The sequence below is a fragment of the Saimiri boliviensis genome, chromosome 6, assembly GCF_048565385.1.
Source record: "Saimiri boliviensis isolate mSaiBol1 chromosome 6, mSaiBol1.pri, whole genome shotgun sequence".
Taxonomy (NCBI): Eukaryota; Metazoa; Chordata; class Mammalia; order Primates; family Cebidae; genus Saimiri; species Saimiri boliviensis.
Genome location: NC_133454.1, coordinates 31,297,901 through 31,322,689, shown reverse-complemented (window position 1 = coordinate 31,322,689; position 24,789 = coordinate 31,297,901). Strand labels below are relative to the sequence as shown.

At 34.3% G+C, this 24,789-nt stretch overlaps 1 protein-coding gene across 1 annotated transcript in view; it reads left to right on the top strand.

Annotated features, from left to right (window-relative positions):
* The window catches only part of SESN3 (sestrin 3), a 68,078-nt gene extending 44,325 nt beyond the window's left edge, over positions 1 to 23,753 (top strand). The window contains exons 5-10 of the mRNA XM_010332757.3: positions 3,658 to 3,894; positions 4,523 to 4,697; positions 10,259 to 10,377; positions 11,174 to 11,364; positions 13,722 to 13,866; positions 15,948 to 23,753. Of these exons, the coding sequence (XP_010331059.2) occupies positions 3,658 to 3,894; positions 4,523 to 4,697; positions 10,259 to 10,377; positions 11,174 to 11,364; positions 13,722 to 13,866; positions 15,948 to 16,034 (954 nt within the window). The 3' untranslated portion in view covers positions 16,035 to 23,753. The remainder of the gene's footprint in view (positions 1 to 3,657; positions 3,895 to 4,522; positions 4,698 to 10,258; positions 10,378 to 11,173; positions 11,365 to 13,721; positions 13,867 to 15,947) is intronic.
* The last annotated feature ends 1,036 nt before the right edge of the window (positions 23,754 to 24,789 follow it).

The following is a 24,789-nucleotide window of genomic DNA, read 5'->3' as shown; positions in this document are numbered from 1 at the left end:
ATCAGTCTGTATGCTCTCAGATTTGATGATCTGCCTGGGAATCTGAAGCATGATGCTGTCTTTAGATTTATGTTCTGATTTGATCATATGTTAGCTAGATAGAGGAATTAATCTTATTTATTTATTTTGAGACAGTCTCACTCTGTCACCCAGGCTGGAGTGCAGTGGCACAATCTCGGCTCACCGCAACCTCCAACCCTCAGGTTCAAGCGATTCTCTTGCCTCAGCCTCCTGAGCAGCTGGGATTACAGGCACCTGCCACCGTGCCCAGCTAATTTTTTTTGTATTTTTCGTAGAGATGTGGTTTCACCAACTTGGCCAGGCTGGTCTTGTACTCCTGACCTTGTGATCCACCTGCCTTAGCCTCCCAAAGTGCTGGGATTATAAGTGTGAGCCACCACTCCCACCCTAATCATTATTTTTAATGTCATATCTTAATTACTCTGTGCCAGATACTTCGGTGGGGAAAGATAAAGACCCTGCCCATAGATTTGCTTGGAGTCTAGAGAAGAAGAAGAAAAGGGTAATGACAATAATCACTGCACAACAGTGTATGAATGTATGAACAAAAAGAATGGGACCAGAAAGTTTCTTTTCTGAAAGAGGTAATGTTTGAACTAGGTCTTGAACAAGTGGGAGTTTTCAAGTAGAGCAGGGCATTTCAGAGAAAGAACAGAGTATTTAATATTATGGTATATTGGAAGAATAGCCAACAGTTTCAGATTATTGAAGTGTAAGGATGTTTATGTAAGGTGGGAACTGGGAAGAATTGAGATCATATTGTACGACCCAATGAATACTGTATTAAAGAATTTGTATTTTATTTCAGAAAGTTATGGTCGTCAGGGTTGTTACGGTACTCAGGGTATACACAAGAAAATTCTCCAAAATATTACCAAATATTTGTGGATATTCTTCTAAAATTTTGTATTTGTGTATTTTATGTTATTACAGAATACATATGGAAATTATATAAAATATATTTTATGTGTATAAATTTACAAATAAATACACATAATATCCAGGGTTAGACCCCCCCCGCAATTGTTACTTTTGGAAGTACATTTGATCACAAGACCATGGAGATCAATATGATAGAGAATTGAGAATCATTAAATGTTTTCATGCCAAGTTATAATATAAATACATTAGATGATATAGAAGATAAATTACAGATTGTACAGACTAGAAGCAGTGAGACCAGTCACAGTACTATACCTCAGAGGTGATTTGTTTTTTAAAGGCATGGGAGATACATAGGAAGGATAAGATTATAGTAATTATTCTGCATGAGGATAAGCAGGACTTTGGTGACTGGTAGGATATCAGGATGGAGAAAACAGGACAAGAGAATGACTAAGGTGTCCTTCTTCATGACATGAGCATACACAGGCTGACAGCAACAAGTGATGACATCCGCAAAGTGATGTCTAGTTACTAAAGGAAATACAGGTCTTTAATTCAAGATAAAATGTGAGTTAAAAGTAAAATTGAATAGTTTACAGATAAGCAAAGGTCAGCTTGAAGGAATGAATGGTCCATCCAAAAAGATAATACACAAGGAAGGAAGCAATAGAGAAAGGTTTATCTCAGGGTAGAAAGTATACTTCTCTCCTCAAACTGTGGAATTGTTGAAGTCAAGAGAGATTAATGTCAAGAAGGGAGAAAGTAAACAATGTAAATTCTGTAGAGATCAAATAAAATAAGGACTAAAAAGAAATAGTAAGATTTGACCATTTGGGAGGTCATGTGTAATCTTAGTAAATGTAGCTTCAGGAGTTTGCTTGTAATAGAAACCAGATTGTAATGAATTTTTTAAAGCAGAAATGAATGTGAGGCAAGAAATTAGAGATGATGAGTGTTGGCTGTCCTTTCAGGTTTAATGATAATCCTGCAAAGATTGGTGAAGGCATTGTAAATCCTACCAATCCTTTTGGAAAGCTCTTTGGCAGTAATATCAGAAGTCATACAAATATTAATACTCTTTGTTCTAAAAATCCTATTAGGAAATGTTTCTAAAATAAGAACAAAACTATAGCATGAAGATGCTGTTTATAGAAGCAAATAAAACAAAATTAGAATGTGAATAATGTTACAGGAAAGGAGAAGTAGTTAAGTACATCCATTGATGCATAGTATAGGCATTGCTTAAAAATTAATGACTGTGGCCTTATGAAAAATGAACACATCAAAATGTCAAATTTGAAAATCAGAAAAATAGAGACATAGGTAGTTATAACTGTATAATTATAATAGAGAAAAGAAGATACATAAAAGTGGTAGAATTTTTTTCAGTCAGTATTGCAACCATTTAATACATTTATGCTACAACGTTAGGTGCATAGAGATGTAAAGCAAGTATATTTTTCTGGTGTATATTCTTTTATTATTAAATAATGACTTTTATTTACATTATTATAAATTGCAATAATGATATTTTTGTCTTAATGTCTGTTTTTTAAATTTTATTTTTGACATATCCATGAGGTACACAGTGATATTTTGATATATATAATGTATAGAGATCAGATTAATTAGGATACCCATCATCTCATTTATTATTTCTTTGTGTTGGGAATGCTCAGCATCCTCCTTCTAGCTATTTGAAACTGTATGTTAAACTATTAATCATCCTACAGTGGTATAGAACACTAGAATTTATTCCTTCTATCTAGCTGTAATTTTGTTCTTTAACAAATCTTTCCCTATCTCCCCAACCATAGGGTGATAGAATTTGACTGATTTTCTTTTCTTTTCTGAGATTTTGGTAATATATTAAATTATGTATGTGTGTGAAGTTAAATAATGGGGAGTAAAGCAAAAGAAAGCAGTTTTATTTTTTTGTTTTGTTTTAGCCATTAAGTAAGCCAAATGAAAGTTTTAGATTTGGAAAGAGGGGAAAGGGAGGGATGAGATTCCCCCTTCACGCACACCACACACATACACACACAAACACGCATGCATTCTCACACACACCTTGAGAGAGAGAAAGGGAGAGAAAATGAACACCAGTGGGAAAGAATCCCTGAGGGATTCTTTAATGGGTGGAATTCACTCTTGGACAAAGTGGGTGGAGGAATTACTGTTTATAATGGCTTCATTTGTGATCTCATCATTCAGCTGGAAGGTCAAGTGAAATACAGAATATGAAAAAGTGCTTTGAAATTTTTAAAATTCTTATTCAAATGTGAGGTAGTATTCTACATTTTCTGTCATCTGCTGCAGAGTATTTCTCTATTAGAAGATAGCTAGAGGATAACCGAAATTTGTCTTGCTGAATTGGGGTTTTTCATGATTTTGTGGGATGAAGTTTCCAATAAACCTTAAAGTGAATGGTTTTGTTCGATAATCTTTAAAGTCCTATCTAGCTTCACCGTTCTTTGATTCTCTGAAAGTATTTCATTAAAATAGCAAAAAATGCTTTGGAAGCAGAAGATCTATTGGATAATAAGATTTAGGAAAAGGTACGATATAATTGTATTGTTAGGCATGGTAGTTTTAATGGAGCATTGGCCAAAATCATTTCTTTAACATGTGAAACATGTTTTAAGTTGTATTACTATAAATGGATATATGAAAATTGGTAGATTTTCATTGAAATTGCTTTGTAGCATTCTAGAATTTTGATATTTGCTCTGATTTCCTTTCTCATTTCAGAAACTTGTCAAAACTGGAGAAAATAATTGGTCTTTGCCTGAACTGGTACATGCTGTGGTCCTACTGGCACATTATCATGCTTTGGCAAGCTTTGTCTTTGGTAGTGGTATCAATCCAGAGAGAGATCCAGAAATCTCCAATGGATTCAGGCTAATATCAGTCAACAATTTCTGCGTTTGTGATCTTGCTAATGACAACAACATAGAGAATGCATCCCTTTCAGGCAGCAACTTTGGGGTTAGTTTTCTTAGCCATTTTTCTTCACTATTTTTGCTTTAAACTTCTAATATTAAAAATATCTAGAGAGAATTGTTCTCCACTTAGATATTATATACTTAAAATATTTTTGCATAATTTTTATTACTGTAAAAATTTGATTTATCTTGAGACTTTTAAAGCAAATACAAATTGCTGCAAATCATAAAGACTAAACAGTGATGCATTCTAGTGATCATATGCTTTTAATGTTAGATCTTTAGATAGTAGATCACAAAACAATACACTTGTATTTATAAGATGCTGGAACAACCAATGGAGAAAACATATCTTCTGAGAGCAAACAGTTAAAAAGTGTGCTGTCTCATTTTTAAACTATACTATTTAATACACACCAAATCCTAGAATTCTAGATATTATATACACATATATACTTATAAGCTTTTATATTTATAACTGAAAAAAAATCATACTTCTGAAAATGTTGGAATCTGTCATGATTCCCTTTGAAACTGGTGAAAAACTCACTTAAGAAGTTAATAACTATGCCTGTGCCACTGCACATAGTTAGGTGACATTGGGAGATGGACACATTTACTGGAACACTTTTAATATTAATAGCACCCAACATTATCTTATCTGGTTCTAGATTGTTGACTCTCTAAGTGAGCTAGAGGCCTTAATGGAAAGGATGAAAAGACTTCAAGAAGAAAGGGAAGATGAAGAGGCATCTCAGGAAGAAATGAGCACTCGTTTTGAGAAGGAGAAGAAAGAAAGTCTTTTTGTGGTCTCTGGAGATACTTTTCATTCATTTCCTTATTCAGGTATTTTTTTTGTGTTTTTTTTTTCCTTTTAGTTGTTCTTAGAACCCTGACAGAGCAGCTTCAATGTTTTCCATATGGATATGTAAAAATGATTCTGCCACCATCTTCCTCTTATTTAGTTCTCCTCTTCTGTGTTACTCTCACATTATTGCTTTCCTGCAGGCTGGTTCATCCTTGAATGTATTTCAGATTGAGTTGAGAGAAACTTTCAGCTTTGTGAGTTCATACCCTATCCTGGATAAAATGTTATTTAAAGTAGATAAGTTGCTTATAAAGTTAGATGGGCATATTTAATTTTTCCTACTTTTGTGATTTTTTAAATGATAAGTGAAATATTATTTCAATAGATAATTTTTTTTTAATCTTTGCTTTTTTTTGTGGGTGGGGTGTGTGTGGGAAGATTATTCTCACACTGCTGCTTTTCCAGATTAGTTCTAAAATTACACTGTACTTGCATTTACATTTCTTTGGAATTCTATAAAAATGTATCATTTAGGTCATTTTCTTAGCTTGAATTTGGAGGAATTCATTTTGTGTAAAAGCTGAGATTCTTTGCTGTATTCTTGAAAACAGTTTTTCTAACACTTGAAGAGACTGAAATAGGGAGGAAACTTTTCAATTACAACTAAGAAACATATTGAACACCACACAGTGATATTAAAATAACACAGATTCAATACAAAGCTTAAACCCTTTAAAAGTAATCCATCTACATAATTTTTTTTTTTTTTTTTTTTTTTTTTGAGAAGCAGTCTCACCTTGTCACCGAGACTGTAGTTCAGTGGCACAGTCTTGGCTCACTGGAACCTCCACCTCCTGGGTGCAAGCAATTCTCTTGCCTCAGCTTCCCAAGTAGCTGGGATCACACATAACATATTTATTAAAAAATAGAGTTCTGTTGATTTAAAAGAGGTCTTTAAAGTTACTGCCTGTCTTAAAAGTCATCAATTTCTTAAATTTTGAGAATTGTTTCAGCCATAACTTACCATAAAACATTACTCAGTAGTTCCTAGTTTTACCAGAAAGAATAAGAACCCTTTTTATCATTTCTCCCGATGATCTTTTTTATGAAAAATGTTAGCTACCAAATTAATCATTTTAATCCTTTAAATTGATTTAATCCATTGAAGATTACTGTCACTAAAATCAGCCTCTAGTTCATTAGGAAATTGCAAACAAATAAACTTAGTGTTTTGGTTATTGCTTTAATATTCACTCTGCAAACACTTATTGAATACCCCATATAGTTTCAGCATGGTGTTAGGTACTAAGGTTTTAAGACTAAATAAGGCATGATTCCTGCCCTCAGGGCATTCTCATTCTAGTAGCAAATAATAATAATAATTGTAACACATAGCAGAATGTGAAAGATGTAAGAGCCTAGAAGAGGGCACTGAATCCAGTCTTGATAGGGGAAGGGTGTAGGCAGAAGAGGAACCTACAGGAAGAATGCCTGGAGCCCTTGGCTCTAAGATAATTCTTAATACAGTTGAGTGTGGGGAGTCAGACAATGGCTGAGGGGCATAGGAGGACATAGTAAACAGCATCCAGGCCCAAACAAAAGCACAATAGTAAGAAAACAGGATGCTGGGTCCAAAAACAAGTGGTTCTTTGTTGTTAGGATGTACATCATTAAACAGGTAGTGTAAAGAGAAATCTGGTTAGGGAGGTAGAGGCCCTACCATAAGGATCTTGCTAACCTTAAGAAATATGTAACCTACCATGTTTTGGACATTTCAAGTAGAGATGTCTATAAAACAGCCAGTCTGGAAATGTCTTGCACAGTGCTTCTCAAACTTCAGTGTTCATATGAGTCACTTGGGAAATCTTGTTGAGATGCAGAAGTTGAATCAGTCTAGGGTACGGCCTGAGAGGCCACATTTCTATCAAGCCTCTAAGTAATGCCAGTGCTGCTAGTATGCAAACCACTCTTGGAATAAAAGGGTAGAAGAGATAGGAAATCAGGAGAGGGCTTCAAGTTCAAGATAGAATTTTAGAAGTTATCAGCATATAACTGGGAACAGAATTAAAAGTTGATTATAAAAATCAGCTAAAGGGAACAGGTGAGGGTGAAGGAAAATAATCTATGATGAACCTTCTAGGTAAACAAATGTTTAAAAATGTAAACATTTTTATCAAAGTTAGTAATATCTGTGTGTTCAGAAATTAATTTCTACGAGCTTCATTAAGATCACTAAACTTGAAAAATATCAATGTTTTATTTACCTTAGGTCTTTTGAAATATTAAAAATATATTTTAGATTTCAGTCTTGACCTTCTTAAAACTTTAAGCAGAGACTGCTGCCTTCAGAAGTGAATTTTGACTAGCAAGTTTTGGACCTTAGCCAAAAATTATGCTATAATTTTAATAGAAGAGGTTATTTCAAGGAAATAATGTCAGTATACATACATATACACCGTCACACATATATATACACACACACACACACACACTATATAGATATATTTCACTCAATCATTGTTATTACCAAATTTGCTGGCTGCACAAAGAAAATACAGAAAAAAGACTCAGTACAATAGTTAACTGAGTCATTTGTATAGACTTACCATGTTTTAAAATAGAAATAAAAAGGGTTTTTTTTGTATAAAAAAAAAAAAGTCTTGGTTTGACCAGTGTTATAAAGTCTTTCAGATTCTTTGTAAGGATTCTAAGAATAGTTTTTCAAGTCTTTTGAAGAAAATAAATGTTTAAAGTATTCTACAGGAGTCATACTCTGTAGCTTGGTAACAGGGTTAACTAGCTTTTACTGTTGTTTGTTTTTCCAGTTAGGCATTCCATTACTGCAACAGAATGTTCCTGTATTATGTCAGTAACTACTTCTTAGGGGCAGAATAATGCAGATAATGAACAAAATACAATTGACTACAGACTTTGAAATATTTGTTTAGATAGAAATAAAACTAGAGTTTTAGGTTTAATAATCAGAATGCTAATTTTAACTTCTTAAGATAAATTTGGAAAAAAAGTATTTGTGGATTGAAGGACCTTTGTACATTTCTTTCTGTGAATAAAAATTGTCTAGGAAACAGATGTTAATTGACTCCTAAATTAAAAATTAGTGCATAGTGATTTTTCCTAGGATCATTTCTCTTATTTGGCTGACTACTTACTTTTTACTGTTTATTTTTAAATGTTTAGAAGTCATACAACTTGAAAATGTATATGAGCAAAACAAAAAGTAAAGAACCAACTATGCAATAGTCAACTCCAGTATCAATATTTGCCAAATAAAACCACTTGGTTGTGCAGTGTCAAAGGAAAAATCACTTCTAGAGAGACACTGTTTTATAGTTTAGTTATTATTTACTGTTTTTGATTTGATTTTACTTTGCAACCTATAAAACTCCTTTTCATATCAGCCTCAGTGATTGCTACTACATTTTATAATTTTTGCTTCAGTTCTATTATTATGTAATGAACTGAATTAAAGAAAGTATAAGCTGGTTTGTAAATGTTAAGAGATAACGCATTGAAAATGCCTTTTTTTTTTTTTTTTTTTTTGAGACGGAGTTTCACTCTTGTTACCCAGGCTGGAGTGCAATGGCGCAATCTCGGCTCACCGCAACCTCCACCTCCTGGGTTCAGGCAATTCTCCTGCCTCAGCCTCCTGAGTAGCTGGGATTACAGGCATGTGCCACCATGCCCAGCTAATTTTTTGTCTTTTTAGTAGAGACGGGGTTTCACCATGTTGACCAGGATGGTCTCGATCTCTTGACCTCGTGATCCACCCGCCTCGGCCTCCCAAAGTGCTGGGATTACAGGCTTGAGCCACCACACCCGGCCTGAAAATGCCATTTTTAAAGTGTTTCTGTTGACCTGAATAGAGTGCTGGAGCACAAGGAGAAAATAAAGTGGTTACAGGATTGGGCCGGGGACAAGCCTGAAAATTCTCTTCACAGGACTGAAAAATCACCTAAAATCTTCAGATCAATTTAAGCATTTAATCGTTTTTTACATCATCTTATACATCTACACATTGTATTTCTTATTGACACAGTTACAGTACTGACAATGGTATTAGTAAGTTACAGTTAATTTGTTTCTTAAATGGATATTTCTTTCTGTAGTAATGAAACAAAATATAGATACTAAGTGTGTAGTATAGTACTTGGTATATCATAAGTATTCAATAAACGCCAGTCTCTTTTCTTTATATGTAATAAAGAAGTTTGGTAAGAACTTTAATAAGATTGATCCAAAATTGGGTAACCAGAGTACTTAAGTCTTTCCTGCTGTGTTTATCAAGCACCCAGTTAAGTCCACAGCAGCGACCTGAAGACAGCTGAAAACTTGTGAGAAAAGAATACTTATTGTTAGGATTTTCATACAATAGCAAAGATTAAAGATAATGAAGTATTGCTACTAGGTCTTTCTTTTGGAATAATTAACGTAATTACATTTGTCTTTTAAGCCTCTCAAAATTTTCCCAGTTAAGAATTGTAGTGTTATTATACCATAATACTGTTTTACTATTTATTATTTATGAAATGTGACATTTAATACTAAAATGCAATGAAAATATGATTCCTTTCAGGGAAATAGCTAGTTTTTTATTCTGAGAAATACATGTTCATTTTCTAGACTAGAAGCTAGTAAATGAAGCTTGTTCATTCCCTTTTAATGATTAAAATCAGAAAAAAGTTTAATTATAAAGACAAACCAACCTAAAATAAAAAGTGATAGAACTATTTTTACATAAATTAATATACATTGGACATTTAAACATTTTCAGTGATAAACTGTTAATGTCATCAAGTATGTAGAAATCAGTTTTCTTAAAATATTATTATTGCCTTGCTATCTTCTTGAATGCCACATTGGTAATATTCTAATCATAGTCTGATTAGTCCATATGTTGTATACTTTTCGTTTTCATATGCATGGAAAAGTGCATATATTTTAGGCATAAAACTAAGTAAATATTCACAAACTGAGCCTCCCCTGTTTAGCACTCAAGTGAATTAAGATAATGATAAAGGCTCTCCTCCCCGTTGACTGTCCTTCCTGATCCTTCTCCCTATGTCCTTCTTTGTAAGCTAAAAATAAACTATATTGAACTAATTTTTACTGTGAATGCATCAAGATAAACTTTGTTAAAATTACATGGTGTTTTATCTTAAACTCAGAGTGGTCTTTCACCTTCGTCTCTTCTCCTTCCTCTCATCCCACTTCATCCCCTGGAGAGAGAAAAGCAAAGCAAAAAACTGGTTAAGCATTGTACTCACAGGCCTATGCTATCTTCCATTTCTAAATTAGTAAAACTAGCATATTGATCCTTCGCTACTACTGTTTAGATATTTCAGTTTAGTCAGTTTACCTGAAAAACTAGTCACATGGTAAGACTGTCACAGTATTTGGTAATGAAATTATATTTTAAAATTTAGCAGTATATATTTTATATAAACTTAAGTCAAGAAGTCAATGTTTTCACTTTCGAAATCCATGGAAAAGCTAACAAGTGGAAGAATATGGAGTTCTGTTTTATTGTCTTAACCATGTACAGTATCCTTAACACTCAATTGTTTATTATTGTCTTTAGAGTTTGAAGAGGACATGATCATAACATCTGATGTGTCTCGATATATTGAAGACCCTGGTTTTGGGTATGAAGACTTTGCCAGACGAGGAGAAGAGCATTTGCCAACATTCCGAGCTCAGGTATAATAAGTCTTTAATTCAGAGAAACTAGAAAATACTGTCATTTTAACTGTCAGGTGTTGAAATATAAAAATTTGGCATCTAAAGAATTTTTGATAGGCTCTAGAAGTGTTTTTATTTCACATAGTTTCAGCCTAGTTTAATTGGAGGTCCCAATAGATGGATAATTATTTCAACATTTTTCTCCCTAAGAAGACAAAAGCAAACAGTCTGCCTTTTTCAGTTACTTCTGTTATTACATGGTATTTGCATAATGTTTATACCATTTTTTGGAGGGGAAGAGGGAGGAAAACAACTGACATCACTTTTTCTTGGAATAAAATCATACACTAGTAGTCATGGGCTTAAGGGTTACTCTAATCTTCACCCCTAGGAAATAGCCACGACAGTGATATGACTCCTAAGAGGGTATATGATTGAATTATGACAAACTCCTTCTTGATTATTTTAGATGATCTGCTAACTGTCCATGTCATTGGGTAGGTTTGTTCACATAGGAATATTCCAAGATTTCCTGGGGCCCTTCAGATAAGGGCGTAAGGTGCATAGTACCTGACTATAGGAGGTGACCAGAGTTCATTACTAATATGGCAAATCCCGTACCCTATGAAGAAACATCCTGACACTCTGATCTAACTGATATGAAGGGTTCTTGGTAAAACCTTAGTAAAGCTGCAAACCTAGAACTCAATTAGAAATATCCTGATATACTTGCTTCATTAGTTGTATTTAATAAAGACATAGAATTTACATGGAAAATACCCACTTTGTAATTAAATACATTTTATTCTTTTAGGACTATACCTGGGAAAATCATGGGTTCTCCCTGGTGAACAGACTTTATTCTGACATTGGGCATCTTCTTGATGAAAAGTTTCGGATGGTCTACAATCTCACATATAACACTATGGCCACCCATGAGGATGTTGACACAACCATGCTGCGCAGAGCTTTATTTAACTATGTTCACTGTATGTTTGGAATCAGGTACGTTCATTGTAGAGACAGTTTTATACATTTCTAAGTGAAAGTTCAAGTGTGAGTTTTATTTTTGTCCTGTTTAGAAGTATATGACTCTGGGGAGAAAATATTACATGTAGACTTCTGATTTTAAAAATTTCACTTTACGGAGAAGCATTTTTCTTAAGTGTTATGAATCTTAACATTGATGCACATATAAATTTACTAAGGAGGGAAAAAAGCATCAGTAATCATTGGGGATAGGATAGAATTAGATCAAATTTGAGAATCCTTCCTGGAAGAATAGACGAGTTTTAAAAAAACATGTGTAGTGTCCCTTTAGATCACTATAATAAATTGTGGTTTGTATAGTTTTGTTTTTTAAAAATTATTTTTTAAGGAATGGTAATTAGAGTATAAACAAAACTAGAACAGATGCCTTCATAAGCTTACATAAGGTCATATAACACTGAAATGAAACATACCAGCCAATATAAATTAATGACCTCTAAATTTAGAACATTAGCATTGAGAGGACACTGAGTAAATAAGATTGAATAGTCTAATCAAGAAAGCACTTTTTGGAGAATGTGCCTTTTTGAGTTGTGATTTTGAGGCTTTTATTGAGATAGATTAGCAGACAGAAAAGAATTACCCTTACAAATATATTCAGCTTGACCATAGATCAGAAAGACTTTATGAGAATTCTAATTCAATGTGTTAAGTGAAGTATTTTTTATAATTTTAGCTAAAGAACTCCAAAATTTACTGATAAATTGACTAACAACACAATATTCCATGTAAAAGCTTATGGTTATATGTAATAACCAAGCGATTTGTCCAAGAGTCAATACATTTTAAAACACATATACATCATGTCTACCTACTTAAGAAAAATAAACACTAGTAGAGCTCAATTTAAATGCAATAAATATGTATTGTATACAGGCAACAAATGTTATAGTGGGTATATTTATCTGTTGGATGCTACAAAATGAAGCTTACATAAATTCATCAAGATACTTTTTTTTTTAAACTAAGCATTATATTTGGGTTAAAAATTAACTGAAATATAACAGAGAAATTCCACAAGCTCCCAATACCACATTTACCTACCTGTCTGCAACTGTGCTCACTTACTCTGCTGTCTCTCTGTTGCTATTACTGTGTTCCTATATACTTACACACAAAATCCCATTTCTCATTTTCTAAAGATCTCAGTTCTAGCAATACTCCCTTCTTTCTCCAGCATAATCAGCTTTATTCTCTTTATTGGATCTTTCCTTTTAGCATACAAACACACTTTTAATTTCTCCCATCTTTAAAGAAAATCTGTTTCACCTTTCATTTCCCTCTGGCCTATGGCCTCATTTTTCTGTTGTCATGCAAAGCAATTCTCTGACAAAATTGTGTATCTTTATTGTCACTGTTTTTTCATCTCCCATTCTCTCTTGAATCTGTTCACAGTATCAGGCTTTTGTCCCTATCAACCAACAAAACTGCTCTTACCAAGGTTGCCAGTGACCTCCATATAGCTACTTCCAGTGGTCAGTTCCCAGTTACCTTTTTTTTTTTTTTTTTTTTTTAAGAGACGGAGTTTCGCTCTTGTTACCCAGGCTGGAGTGCAATGGCGCGATCTCTGCTCACCGCAACCTCCGCCTCCTGGGTTCAGGCAATTCTCCTGCCTCAGCCTCCTGAGTAGCTGGGATTACAGGCACGTGCCACCATGCCCAGCTAATTATTTTTTGTCTTTTTAGTAGAGACGGGGGTTTCACCATGTTGACCAGGATGGTCTCGATCTCTTGACCTCGTGATCCACCCGCCTCGGCCTCCCAAAGTGCTGGGATTACAGGCTTGAGCCACCGCGCCCGGCCAGTTCCCAGTTATCTTACTTGAATATTTGGCAGCATGGGACTCGGTGATTACTCCCTCTTCCCTGAAACATTTGACTCCTACTTCAAGTCCTTAACACTTGCTTCTTTACCACCATCTGGTATTTGTTCAATTATCAGCCTTTCAGAGAAGCCTTCCTGTTCACCCTATTTAAAATAACAATCCCTCTCCTCCCAGACCAAGTTCCATTTCCTCTCCGTGGCAGTTATCACCATCTGAATACAATGTGTTTATCTTTTTAATTGTTTTTCCTTTTTTCTTCAACAAAATTTAAGCTCCATGAGACCAAGAATTTTTGTCTATTTTGTTCACTAATACATCACTATTGCCCGGAAGGGTGCATGGCACATAATGGGCACTCAGTAAACATTTGTTGATTCAATTAATTAATGAGCTTTTAGTATTTAATTACTAAACAATAAATGTCCATAACTTTAGAAATTAAATATTTTGATTTTGTCATTATAAAGCTATTGTTATATTGCTCATAGGTATGACGACTATGATTATGGAGAAGTTAATCAATTACTTGAAAGAAGCTTGAAGGTTTACATTAAGACAGTGACCTGCTATCCTGAGAGAACTACAAAGCGCATGTATGATAGTTACTGGCGGCAGTTCAAACACTCAGAAAAAGTAAGTGTTTCAATGTTAAGCACTATACTATAGACAGTTCTTCAGATAGGAAGTCATGGTTATAAAAAATGACATATGAAAGTATTAATAAATTATTGCCATTGATGTGGAAGTGACATCATCTTTCCCTATCTGGGTTTTTGTTTTGTTTTTTGAGACACAGTCTCACTCTGTTGCCCAGGCCGGAGTGCAGTGGTGCAATCTTGGCTCACTGCAACCTCTGCCTCCTGGGTTCTTGCAGTTCTCCTGCCTCAGCCTCCCAAGTAGCTGGGATTACAGGCACTTGCCACCACACTCAGCTAATTTTTTGTATTTTTAGTAGAGACAGGGTTTCACCGTGTTGATCAAGCTGGTCTTGAAGTCCCCACCTCTGGTGATCCGCCCGCCTCAGCCTCCCAAAGTGCTGGGATTAGAGGTGTGAGCCACGTGCCTGGCCACTATCTGGGTTTTTTAAATGTTCTTTAAATTCAGGTTTATTGAATAATAACTCAATTTTGGTTATATGCTTTGTTCAACATAGTATATAAAGTAAAAGTTTAGTGTGAGCCTTTGAAATACTAGATCTAAGTATTGATCTCTTCAAAGTACATTTGAAAACTGTGTACAGTTCTATTAATAAAAATCAGACCTACTGAAATTTTGTGTTAGGTGTAATTATATATTATATTCCATTTAGAGATTCTTTAACCACTAGAGTCAACCTATTAAGAAAATGGTTTCAGCTGGTGCAATACCTCATGCTTATATCCCAGCACTTTGGGAGGGTGAGGAGGGTGGATCACTTGAGGTTAGGATTTTGAGAACAGCTTGGCCAACATATAGTGAAACCCCATTTCTATTAAAAAATACAAAAATTAGCTGGGCGTGGTTGCATATGCATGTAGCACCAGCTACATGGGAAGCTGAGGCCAGGAGAATCACTTAAACCTGGGAGGCAGAGTTTGCAGTGAGCTGAGATCACTCCACTGCACTCCATCCTGGGCAACAGAGCAAGACACTGTCTCTCAAAAAAAAAAAAAGACAATAGTTTCTTACCCCAACATAGTAATTTAGTATTTTGACAATGTAATTAAGGACTTTTGAGCCAATTATACTGTTACATAAAAATATTTATTTGAAAGAAATATATAGGAAACATTACGTTAAAACCTAATAAATGTTAAGGATCTTTATCAACATCATAGTATAAAAGCTGGCCTTAAGTCCTAGGTCTTTTAACCTTTAAGTTCAAGAATCTCCTTTATACCACAGTTTCAAAGCTTGAGAGTAAGAAAATTTTTTAAGGAAACATTCATTAATAAACTGCATGATCTTAGCAGAGAATATTATGGCCTCAGTACCTGACAGATTTTTTGAAGTCTTAGAGCCGATCACATCAGGTAAATACCCATTTTATATCTAGCATTTCTCCCTGATGGGTCTTTATCCCCTATTTATATGTTTGCTCTAGATTTTCTTCCTTTTCTACATTGTAGGTAGAAATTCTCTTTACTCATGAGGAGAATATATCCAACCATATGTCCAACTGGTAGAAATATATCAATATAATATTAAAACTTTTTTAATAGTAAATTTTGCAAACTTATGTATACTCATTTTAACTTACTAGCTGAGATGTGATTCCAAAAGAAATGTTCTAGGGAAGCTATGTATGTCGAACAAGTATCAAACAATAATTAGAAACGTTAAGCATCAGATTTTCAATTTAGTATCTTTCAAGTAAATACTAGGAAAATTGTTTAAAGCTTTTTCAGGATAAGCATAAGCTGTAAAAAAAAAAAAAAATGAATGGCTGATTTTTAGTTTATAATCCAAAAGATTGCCTTTACAAAAATAAAACTTTATTCTAATAATCAGAATTTTTTAGATTCTGTGGGTTATTTTTACTGCTCACAGAGCCATTTTTTACAGACACAGGTTTGAGTGTTGCATCACAAACATGGATAAATATGCCTAGGTGTGTGTTTGTATATTGCTTATATACACATAAAAAACCTTTACGATGTCTAATGTATGAGAAAAGTCTAAAGATTTTTAGGTATTTATAATGGTTACTAAACTGATAACATGTTTGCTTCTAGGTTCATGTCAATCTGCTTTTAATGGAAGCACGAATGCAAGCTGAACTTCTTTATGCTCTTCGTGCCATAACTCGGCATTTGACCTGAAGTATCACCCAAGGAAAATGTCATACATGTGTAAAGACCTTTCACATAAGATAAACATCAGAAGCTATTTGTGATATAGCATCAAAAATTATTCAGTTATCTAGTGTCAAAGTTTAGCCGTTTGTTTTTCGTTTTTGTTTTTTGCGGCTGTAATGTGCAATGATGTGTTTTATTTTCCTTGATGCTTAACATTACTAACAATTGCAAAAATAATACTGAGGAGCACTACTTTGCATTGTTTATAGTTGGAGTTTTGGATACTGATCATAAATCACAAATCTGGCTTATTAATGCTTAACTTCAGCGCTTTTGGGTTGTGTGTATGTGTATTTTTTCTCCCCCCGACCCCGCCCTTTTTTTTTTTTTTTTAAACAATAAGGACAAGCGCTTACAATCTGCTCAAGCAATTGTTTTTCAGATATTGGAATTCAGCAAAGAATGACCTTTCTGGCCATTCTAAAATTTTAATGTTGTGTCCTAAATCTGGTGGAGGAAAAGCATGCGCTGTTGAACCAAGCTGCTCACTGGACACCTATTTGTGTCCCCAGGAGATTATTTGTCAGGCACTGTTTTTTTTGTTTGTTTGTTCATTTGTTGTTGTTTTACTGCTATTGGTGATAACATGAAATGTGATACAGCCATTGTCCATAATTTAATGTGAAATTAATCATGATGAATTCTATAGCATGCTACTGAAAAGCCAAATTCAGCTATTTTCTTTCTCTTCTAAAACAGAAGTTTCAGTTTTCCTATCAGATGTATATATTAAAAATGGAATTATACACAATCCTATCACTGACAGTAATCCTCAGTCATCTTAAATAATCAGTGCTCACAGTGCTGCTTATAGTTCATTTAGTTGGCACATATAAACCTGTACCCACACAAGACTGACCAAAAATTTTCTTTGCACATTTTTCCCTTCTCATAGTTTTTTTTTTTATATTTTGTTAAGCAAAGGAAGGTTACTATGCCTATTTTTTTCCTGTTAGGCTTTTAGAAATTATTTTCCATGATTTTTCTTATAATAGGTTAGACAGTTTATTATTCAAAGGTAAAAATTGTGTTTCTATGCATTAATGTGATTGAACAAAAAAACAGAGTGCAATATGTTCAAAAAATACTCAACTAAACTTTCCCCGTCATGTCACTGCAAAAGTGTCCTTTTTAACAGAGCCATAAAGAAGTTTTTTCAAATTTCTTTATTGCACAGGCTGTTTTCACTTTTACCTTACTGGGATTGAACAATGTTCCTTTCATAATGCCAAAGCATTCCCTTCCCTTCCCCATAAAAATTTCCATGGACAATTGGTTAAAAAAAGATATCAAGTCATAGGGGAGGAATAAGCGGCCAAAAAGTCACATTTTTGCATTGGTTTACGTTGCTTGATTAGACTATCTTCAGAGAGCACAACATTATGTGTTTATAGCTTTAATTTGTATTATGTCAACGAACCAGTGAAGTGCCTAAAGAGATGCTTACAACTATCCAGTAGGACACAACTGCACTGCTTTTTAAATACTTTTTGGTTAGTTAAGGGTGACTTGAATTGTACACATACATGCTAATTTTTGAAAACATATCCATTTTTTTCATAGTAAATAATATAGGTAAAATGTTCTGTTAGAATTCCCTCAAAGATTTCATTTTAGACTTAGTTGTGATACAGGATTTAACTTTTCTTTTGAGAAAGAATTGTGAACTAGTATTTCATTAAATCATTTTCCTCTTCCATTTATCATCCTCTTCTGGTACAATATATTGGGTTGCTTTCTTTTAGATTTTGTTCTAGATAGGAAAACATAGATGACTGTAAACTTATTAACATAAGGTAGTTCTGTATTTTTGGATTCCAGGATCCTGTCTGAAATCTTCCATGTGAGGAAAAAATCACTAATATTTTTAAAGACAGGGTGATTTATTTAAAGAGATTATTCGGAGAACTTGTGCCGTCTCTCTTCTGTTTTATTACATATGCCATGTGTTTTATTCAATATCACATTACGTAGATCTGTAATACAAAGAAAACAGGAGAATGGCAAAACACAAACGGCAACATACACGTCCATTTGACTTCCCTAACTTTACAACTTTCCAGTTGAGGATGTCTTTTATTCTTGAATTTGTTTTTTTACTATGTGCTTTCAGTTAATAGCCCTATACTTTTGTGCAGGTGAACTGTATAACAGGATAAAAAATGACTTGTATGTATTGAAAAGAAGGAGAAATTCTCACAGAACATCGTATGAGCTTTAGACCAAAAGGGGAAACAAGGTTTAAGTAACCTAAAATGGCCACTTAGTTTTTGTTTATTTTTTTCCCTGGAAATGGAAATTGTTGGAGTTTAGGCTATGAGAATATTAGTGCCTTTAATAGATCTCTTTCCTTGCAAAGTTTCTTTTTAGCTCAGCATTGATCTATCTCATCAATAGTCAGGAAAATAAGTTGACTTGGAACTATAAACAAAAAACAATGTATTTATGAACCTCAGTGAACCAGCCTAGAAGAATTGACTTCTGAAGGTGCTGAAGCACCTACTAATAGGCAGCATGCACAGCATTTCAGGTTGTGAATACCATTTTACAACGAGTTTGCTGTTAACTCTTTATCCAAAGCAAACTTGAAATCTGATGCGGTTTTCCAGGGTGGTATTTTTTCAGAGTATTGAATTTACTATGTAGTAATTTATAGTATAGCTTTTTATATTAAAATGTGATATTTTTAAAAAGAGATATCTGGTTCAATTGGTATAATGATGTGATTATGCAATATGCTAATCTCCACCTTGCGCTCACATTGTGCCAAACTTAACTGTGCGCGTGTACGTGAGAAAAGCACATGTGAATGTGAATTCTTTAATTCTTTGCTTATTATGTTAAAATTAGTCTAATAGTCCACTGATGTGTATGCTTGAATAATGTCTATTTACTTGGGAATTTCAAGATTTCCAGCTTCAATGATAATTTGTAATTTCTAGATCATGTTAAGAAATACTGAAATACTCTCCCATCTGAAAATAATCTGTTATTTGACCCACCTGACTATGGGAGTAGCCAGGCAGGTGCCTCATTGGCTTCTTCAGACTAGGCTTCTTCTGGTGGATGTGTGACCATAAGGGGAAAAGAGGCTTTTGAGACAGCTTATTACCTCCTTCACCTTTTCGAACTAAGTACACTGTCTCAGTCCCAGGACAAAATTGTCCCATTTGGGGTATTTTTAAAATAAAAGATGGCTAACATGGAATCTGGGGCATGGCCTTGGCCTTTAATTATGGTTTTAAGCCCAAATAATGGCAGAGGAACACAGGGCTGTTTTTACAACAGAAAACTAAGTTTTATATAAGAATCCTTTAAAATTTGAACCAGAGCTCCTATTTGTTATAATGTTTCCTAAAGATTTTACATGTGTCTGAAAGTTAATTATTCCAGAGCTTCTTTTTCCTTTTCCCCTTTATAAAGGCTTTTTCCAAAATCTTAGATTTCTATGCCACAGCAAAATAAAATGATCAACAATGATCTATACTTAAAATAGTTCACCATTTTCAGTGAAGGGAGGGTGTATACCTATATGATGGTAAGATCCTTTTCAACTCTAAGGACAATTCATCATGGAAAAAATAAATTTTAGTGCATGTTATAAAAATGATTTGCACTGTGTTAGCAAAATAAAGTGTTTTAGGTTGTATTTTAAAGACAATTCTAAATCGTTTCTCTGGAAAGCAAGACCTTAAATTCTTCTCTTTAATACGACTGCTTTTAGGCAAAGAGATGGTCTTACATGGAGTAAAGAATAGATAACAATAATGCTGTGTAAATACTATATGACATTTGCTTTGTCATACAATTCAACAGCTAACAAAGACGTGGCTCCTCTGTTCAGACTGAGTTTTTAAGTTACCGAATTTATGTAATCAGAACCTATTCTAGGTGGCCATCAACGTAAACTGTGTTTCCCTATTATATCCCTCTGGAGACTGAGAATCAAATTAAATAGTCTTTCTTCAAAGCAGTACTGTAACATGAATGTATTTATCTCAGTCAACAGAACTTCCATGCCCACTGTATGTGGAGCTTAATTCAATGCTAATTTGGCTTAGTTAACAAACCTAGAATATGCCCAGGTGAGATCTAGAACAAAAAGAGCTGGGGTGAAATGGATAATAGAGGTAGAGATATCTGTCAAGGCAGAGCCCTATGAGGAAGGAAAAGTTTTCAAAAAATACAAGGAACATAGTGCTAAGAGTATGGCTGCCCTCAGCATCATACACCTAATCTAGACAAAATACTTCCCATGTGGGTGCTCCTACCTGCATTCAGCCCACCCTTTCCTGCCTGCTTCTTCTTCCTCCAAGTGCCTCAACCTCTACATGCTCACTCTCCTCCCCTTCCCTCAGCCCATGTTGGTCTGAACAGCTTTCACAATCCAAACCAAACATCACCAGCCACCTGCTGATAGTCACCAGCATTTACTTTTCTGAGTTCCTTTTTCTCCATTCATTGAAACTATGGATTCACCCCAACTCCTTCTAAATCCCTCAACCATCCAGCTATATTTTGGCTAACCTTTGCCCTGGACATCCTGCCAGATGTTACGCAGTATCAAGTGTAAATTGTGTCACCCTATTCTGTTCTACCCCTTTCCGAGCTGCCGAAATATCTTGCTCTCCTCTACCTCATCCCCAAAGAGCCTATAAATTCAGAGTATCCAACCTTTTCATGGATTCACTCACTGTTGTTCAGTAATACAGCTTCCATATTTTAAATAAATCATAAAACATTTTTGCCTTTATCAAAGTAGGAATCTTTATATTTATACATGATACAGAAATTGAACTATTTCTATTATGCAGAATTAAGCATTTAGCAGGATTTTAAAGTGACTGATTTGCCATCCTAACTTGGATTTTTATTAGGTTATGAATACTGTTATTAGTCCAAGCTATGTGAATGTAAAGTCAAAATTCTCCAGCAATCCAGAATGACTTGTAACCCTTCAGTGGAATGGGAAATTTCTGGCATACAAATAGGGTGGTGTTCCAGACATTTGTTTTATTGGTGGTGTTTGGGCCTTGAAACACATTTCTAATAGAAGGACATAAGGCAAAGGGTATTTAGATGGTCCCATGGGATCACAGAAGCCCATTTGATTTATAATATAAATAAAATACCACAAGATTGGGTCCATAAGGGTTTGACTAGGCTTTTGTGAGTTACACTAAGCCTCTAACCTCTGTTCCTATCTTGTTCTTATGGGAGGAAAAAAATGTTCTATGGGATGAAAAGAAAATCCATTGAGTTTGGAGTCTTTATTCTCTTAGCCACACATCAGGTATATCCAGAAGGAACAGGAAATGCAAAGAGGAAGAAGATGTAACGGTTCTTCCTCTCCAGCTAGGTGCACTTGAGGTTGTTCATAGATGTAAAATTCTATCAGGTTTCTAACATGGGACACTACAGACGGTTGTCTGACCTGATGAACCATCCCATTTGAAAGTATAGATTATTATTGTTTCTTGTGATATTTGGATGTTCTCCATCTCATTCATGAACAACTCAACCTGATAGTAGTATCCAATAAATGCCTATTAGGGCTCAGGAATGAATTGATGTCCTAGTTAAGATATGAGACTTAATAATGGAGACTGAATGAGGTGGTTTGTATTAAATCATATGCCATGAAGTGTTCATTTTCGCTTTAACCTAATTATGACTGTACCACCATGAAGTACAGAATGAAAAATATATATTTATATATGTATATGGGGGGGAAACAGAGAATGAATATCTGATTCTTTTGAATGCTTGTGGAAATCTTTGAAATAGTGCAGGGCATACCACAAAATAGCCTTTAGAAGAAATACCCAATTTTACAGTTTATAGGACATCAATAATTAGTAAGTCTAAATACGAATAGAATTTTTGTTATGTAAATTTTGCTAAAACAGTCTATTTTCTTGCACCCCTCAAGTTAACCTCTTAAAAAAAATGAATGTATAATTTCTACTGAAAAAATATCGGAGAGAATCTCTCTGGTCTATAGTGTTAAAATATTGTTCACAAATCCTGATTAGTTAAGTCCATACATTATGAAACAGAATAAAACTTAATATACATTTTTCTTAAATTAATATCGTTGCACATTTCCAACTGGCTCCCCAAGTATAATAAGGAAGGATCAAAAGGTAGAATAAAAGAAATCTATTAGTTGGGTGGCCAAGAAGTTTCCTTTGTAATGTTGAGAGATTTCTGCTTTCTGAATTTCGCTGGTTCTCTAAGGTAAAAGAGTTAAATGGTACCCTTGTTCACCAAGGAAAGTGATGCCAACTATGTATCTAGTGCAAATATTTCCTTTGCATTACTTAGTCTTCTCTAGAGAGAAAATACAGTTTCCCCTTCCTCTTTCTCTTCACATTTACTCTTTTCGACTCAAAATAAGAGATATAGAAAGCAAACCACAGCCAGTTTGGCATCCTCTCAGTGCTGCTAGTATAGGCACATATACATGCAGTCTGAGCAAGGTAATAAAGAAACCTGTCAGGTCAACTTGGAACATGGCCTTGCTACTTGGATTAGCTCCTTTAAGCCTGAAAATAGCTTTCCTGGTCATGGAAGAACTGGATGTATCTTTTAACTTATGAAATAGCAGTTGAACTTGAAAACTCTTTTTTAAAAAAAAAAAAAATCCTGGTTTTGCAGGACAGCTACATAATGAATGTATATATTAAGACTTGGTAGCTGAATTGCACATGAAATCAGATTGCCAACTTCTTGACTTTCAACGTTAGACATTTATCCTTAAGTTGTGAGCGATATATGTAGCATGCTGTGAAACGTCTATTATAGTTCTTTAATTCATCAGTATTAATACAGAATTATCTTCTGCGTTCCTTGGTACTTTTTATTCAATGTAATCAGAAGCTGTGATGTTTTTGCCTTTGTAGTCCTGTGCTTTGTTACTGTAATTTTTTTTTTTTTTTTTTACGAAGCACGTGACTGGACTAACGTAAGGCAGATGACGTGATCTTTAAGACTGCTCTATATATCAGTCTCTTACTCTATAAGGTTTTAAATTAGAATAAGCTTTTATCAAATAGATAATTGATGCAATTTAGGATTCACACAAGTTTCAATGTCAAATGGCGGTCTTATATTTATAGTTTCTATTCTGAAAATAGCAAACTTAATGAACAGCCACTTTAAACTTGTTCTGGCAAACCAGACCCTACTGTAGTTATAGTCTAGGTAGTTAACCATATAAGCCTTTTCAACTCTTAATGCCCTCCATATGAGTCAGCAGTTAAGAAGGTTGTAGAACCCAAGAAAGCTTTTTGTATGTATTACTAGGTTTTGTTTTTCTTACGTTGCTGATTTTACAATTCTGACTAAAGCTGACCTAAATGGATCAGTTTATCTGTAATATTCTAGTGCTTTAATGCCTCTTTTTTTTTTTTTTTTTTTTTGAAGGGATGGGTAATATTATTTGGACAGATGCAGAAGGAACTGTTAGTGAGTCAAGACAAACACATTTGAAATAAAGAAACTGTGTATTAACATGTTAACAATTCATAACTGCACTTTTTATGACATTTTAAAAATCTATTTATAGGTACAGAACAATGGGTTTTGTTAAACTGTATCACATTTATACTTGCAGAAATTTATTTCATTGTTAGTAGGAATTTTATTGGTTCAATAAAATTGGCAAAACTGAACACCGATCATTTGCCTACTTTGTTTATTTATATTTGAGCAGCATCTCGCTTGGTTATTTCTGCTTGATTACTGAGATGTGCATTCCTAAAGATACCAGAATTATAGGAGTCATTATTTTCACTGTATTTTTTCTGACCCATAGTTTCCTGGTGACATTTCTTATCACTCAATATTCCATTGGTGGAATATTGTGATATTGTAAGGTGTGCAAAATGTATAGTTATTGTTATGTTTTAAAATATCAATTGTGATCTCAGCAAGAGGCAAATTAACTTAATTATTATCTCTTGTTAATCAAAGCAATAATTAGAATGAGGAAAGAGGCACTGAACATATGGTTGGGGCCTGGATTCCAAAACCTATTTTTTTCATATTCTACTAGCTTTGCAACCTTGAAAGTAAATTAATCTCTATGATCTTTGATTTCTGCACTACATTCTATCAGGAGTAATAGCTACTTGGATGGTTAAGAATTAGGTGAGGTGTACTAATGTATTTGAAATATATAGCACAATGAGTTTGGATAAACAAGCCCAGAGAATAGTGTTGTTATTTCATATAAAGTAGAAAGAAAAATTAATGGAGAGAGGAAGATGATACATGTGTAACGTGTAGTGGTGATAAGACTTCTGAGGATTGTAAAATAGGCTTTTGGAAAGCTATCAGGGATGTGCACTCTTGTGCACGGTTTTCTAGGGAAGGACCTGACTTTTCATTTATCTTAGTTCACATATTACATAAAAATTTGTCACAAAGGCAAAATCTCTTCCTTTGTGCCCTGTGTCTAGCTGTAATAGAAGATCAGTAGAAACCAGCTGCTTGCTGATTAGAGTCTATTTTTTGGTTGGGTGTGGTGGCTCACGCCTGGAATCCTAGCACTTTGAGAGGCCGAGGCCGGAGGATCACTTGCACCCAGGAGTACAAGACCAGCCTGGGCAACACAGTGAGACCCGGTCTCTCTCAAAAAAAAAAAAAAAAAAAGAAAAAAAAAAGAAAAAGAAAAAAAAGGTCTGTGTTTTTTTTCAATACTATGCAACCCCAG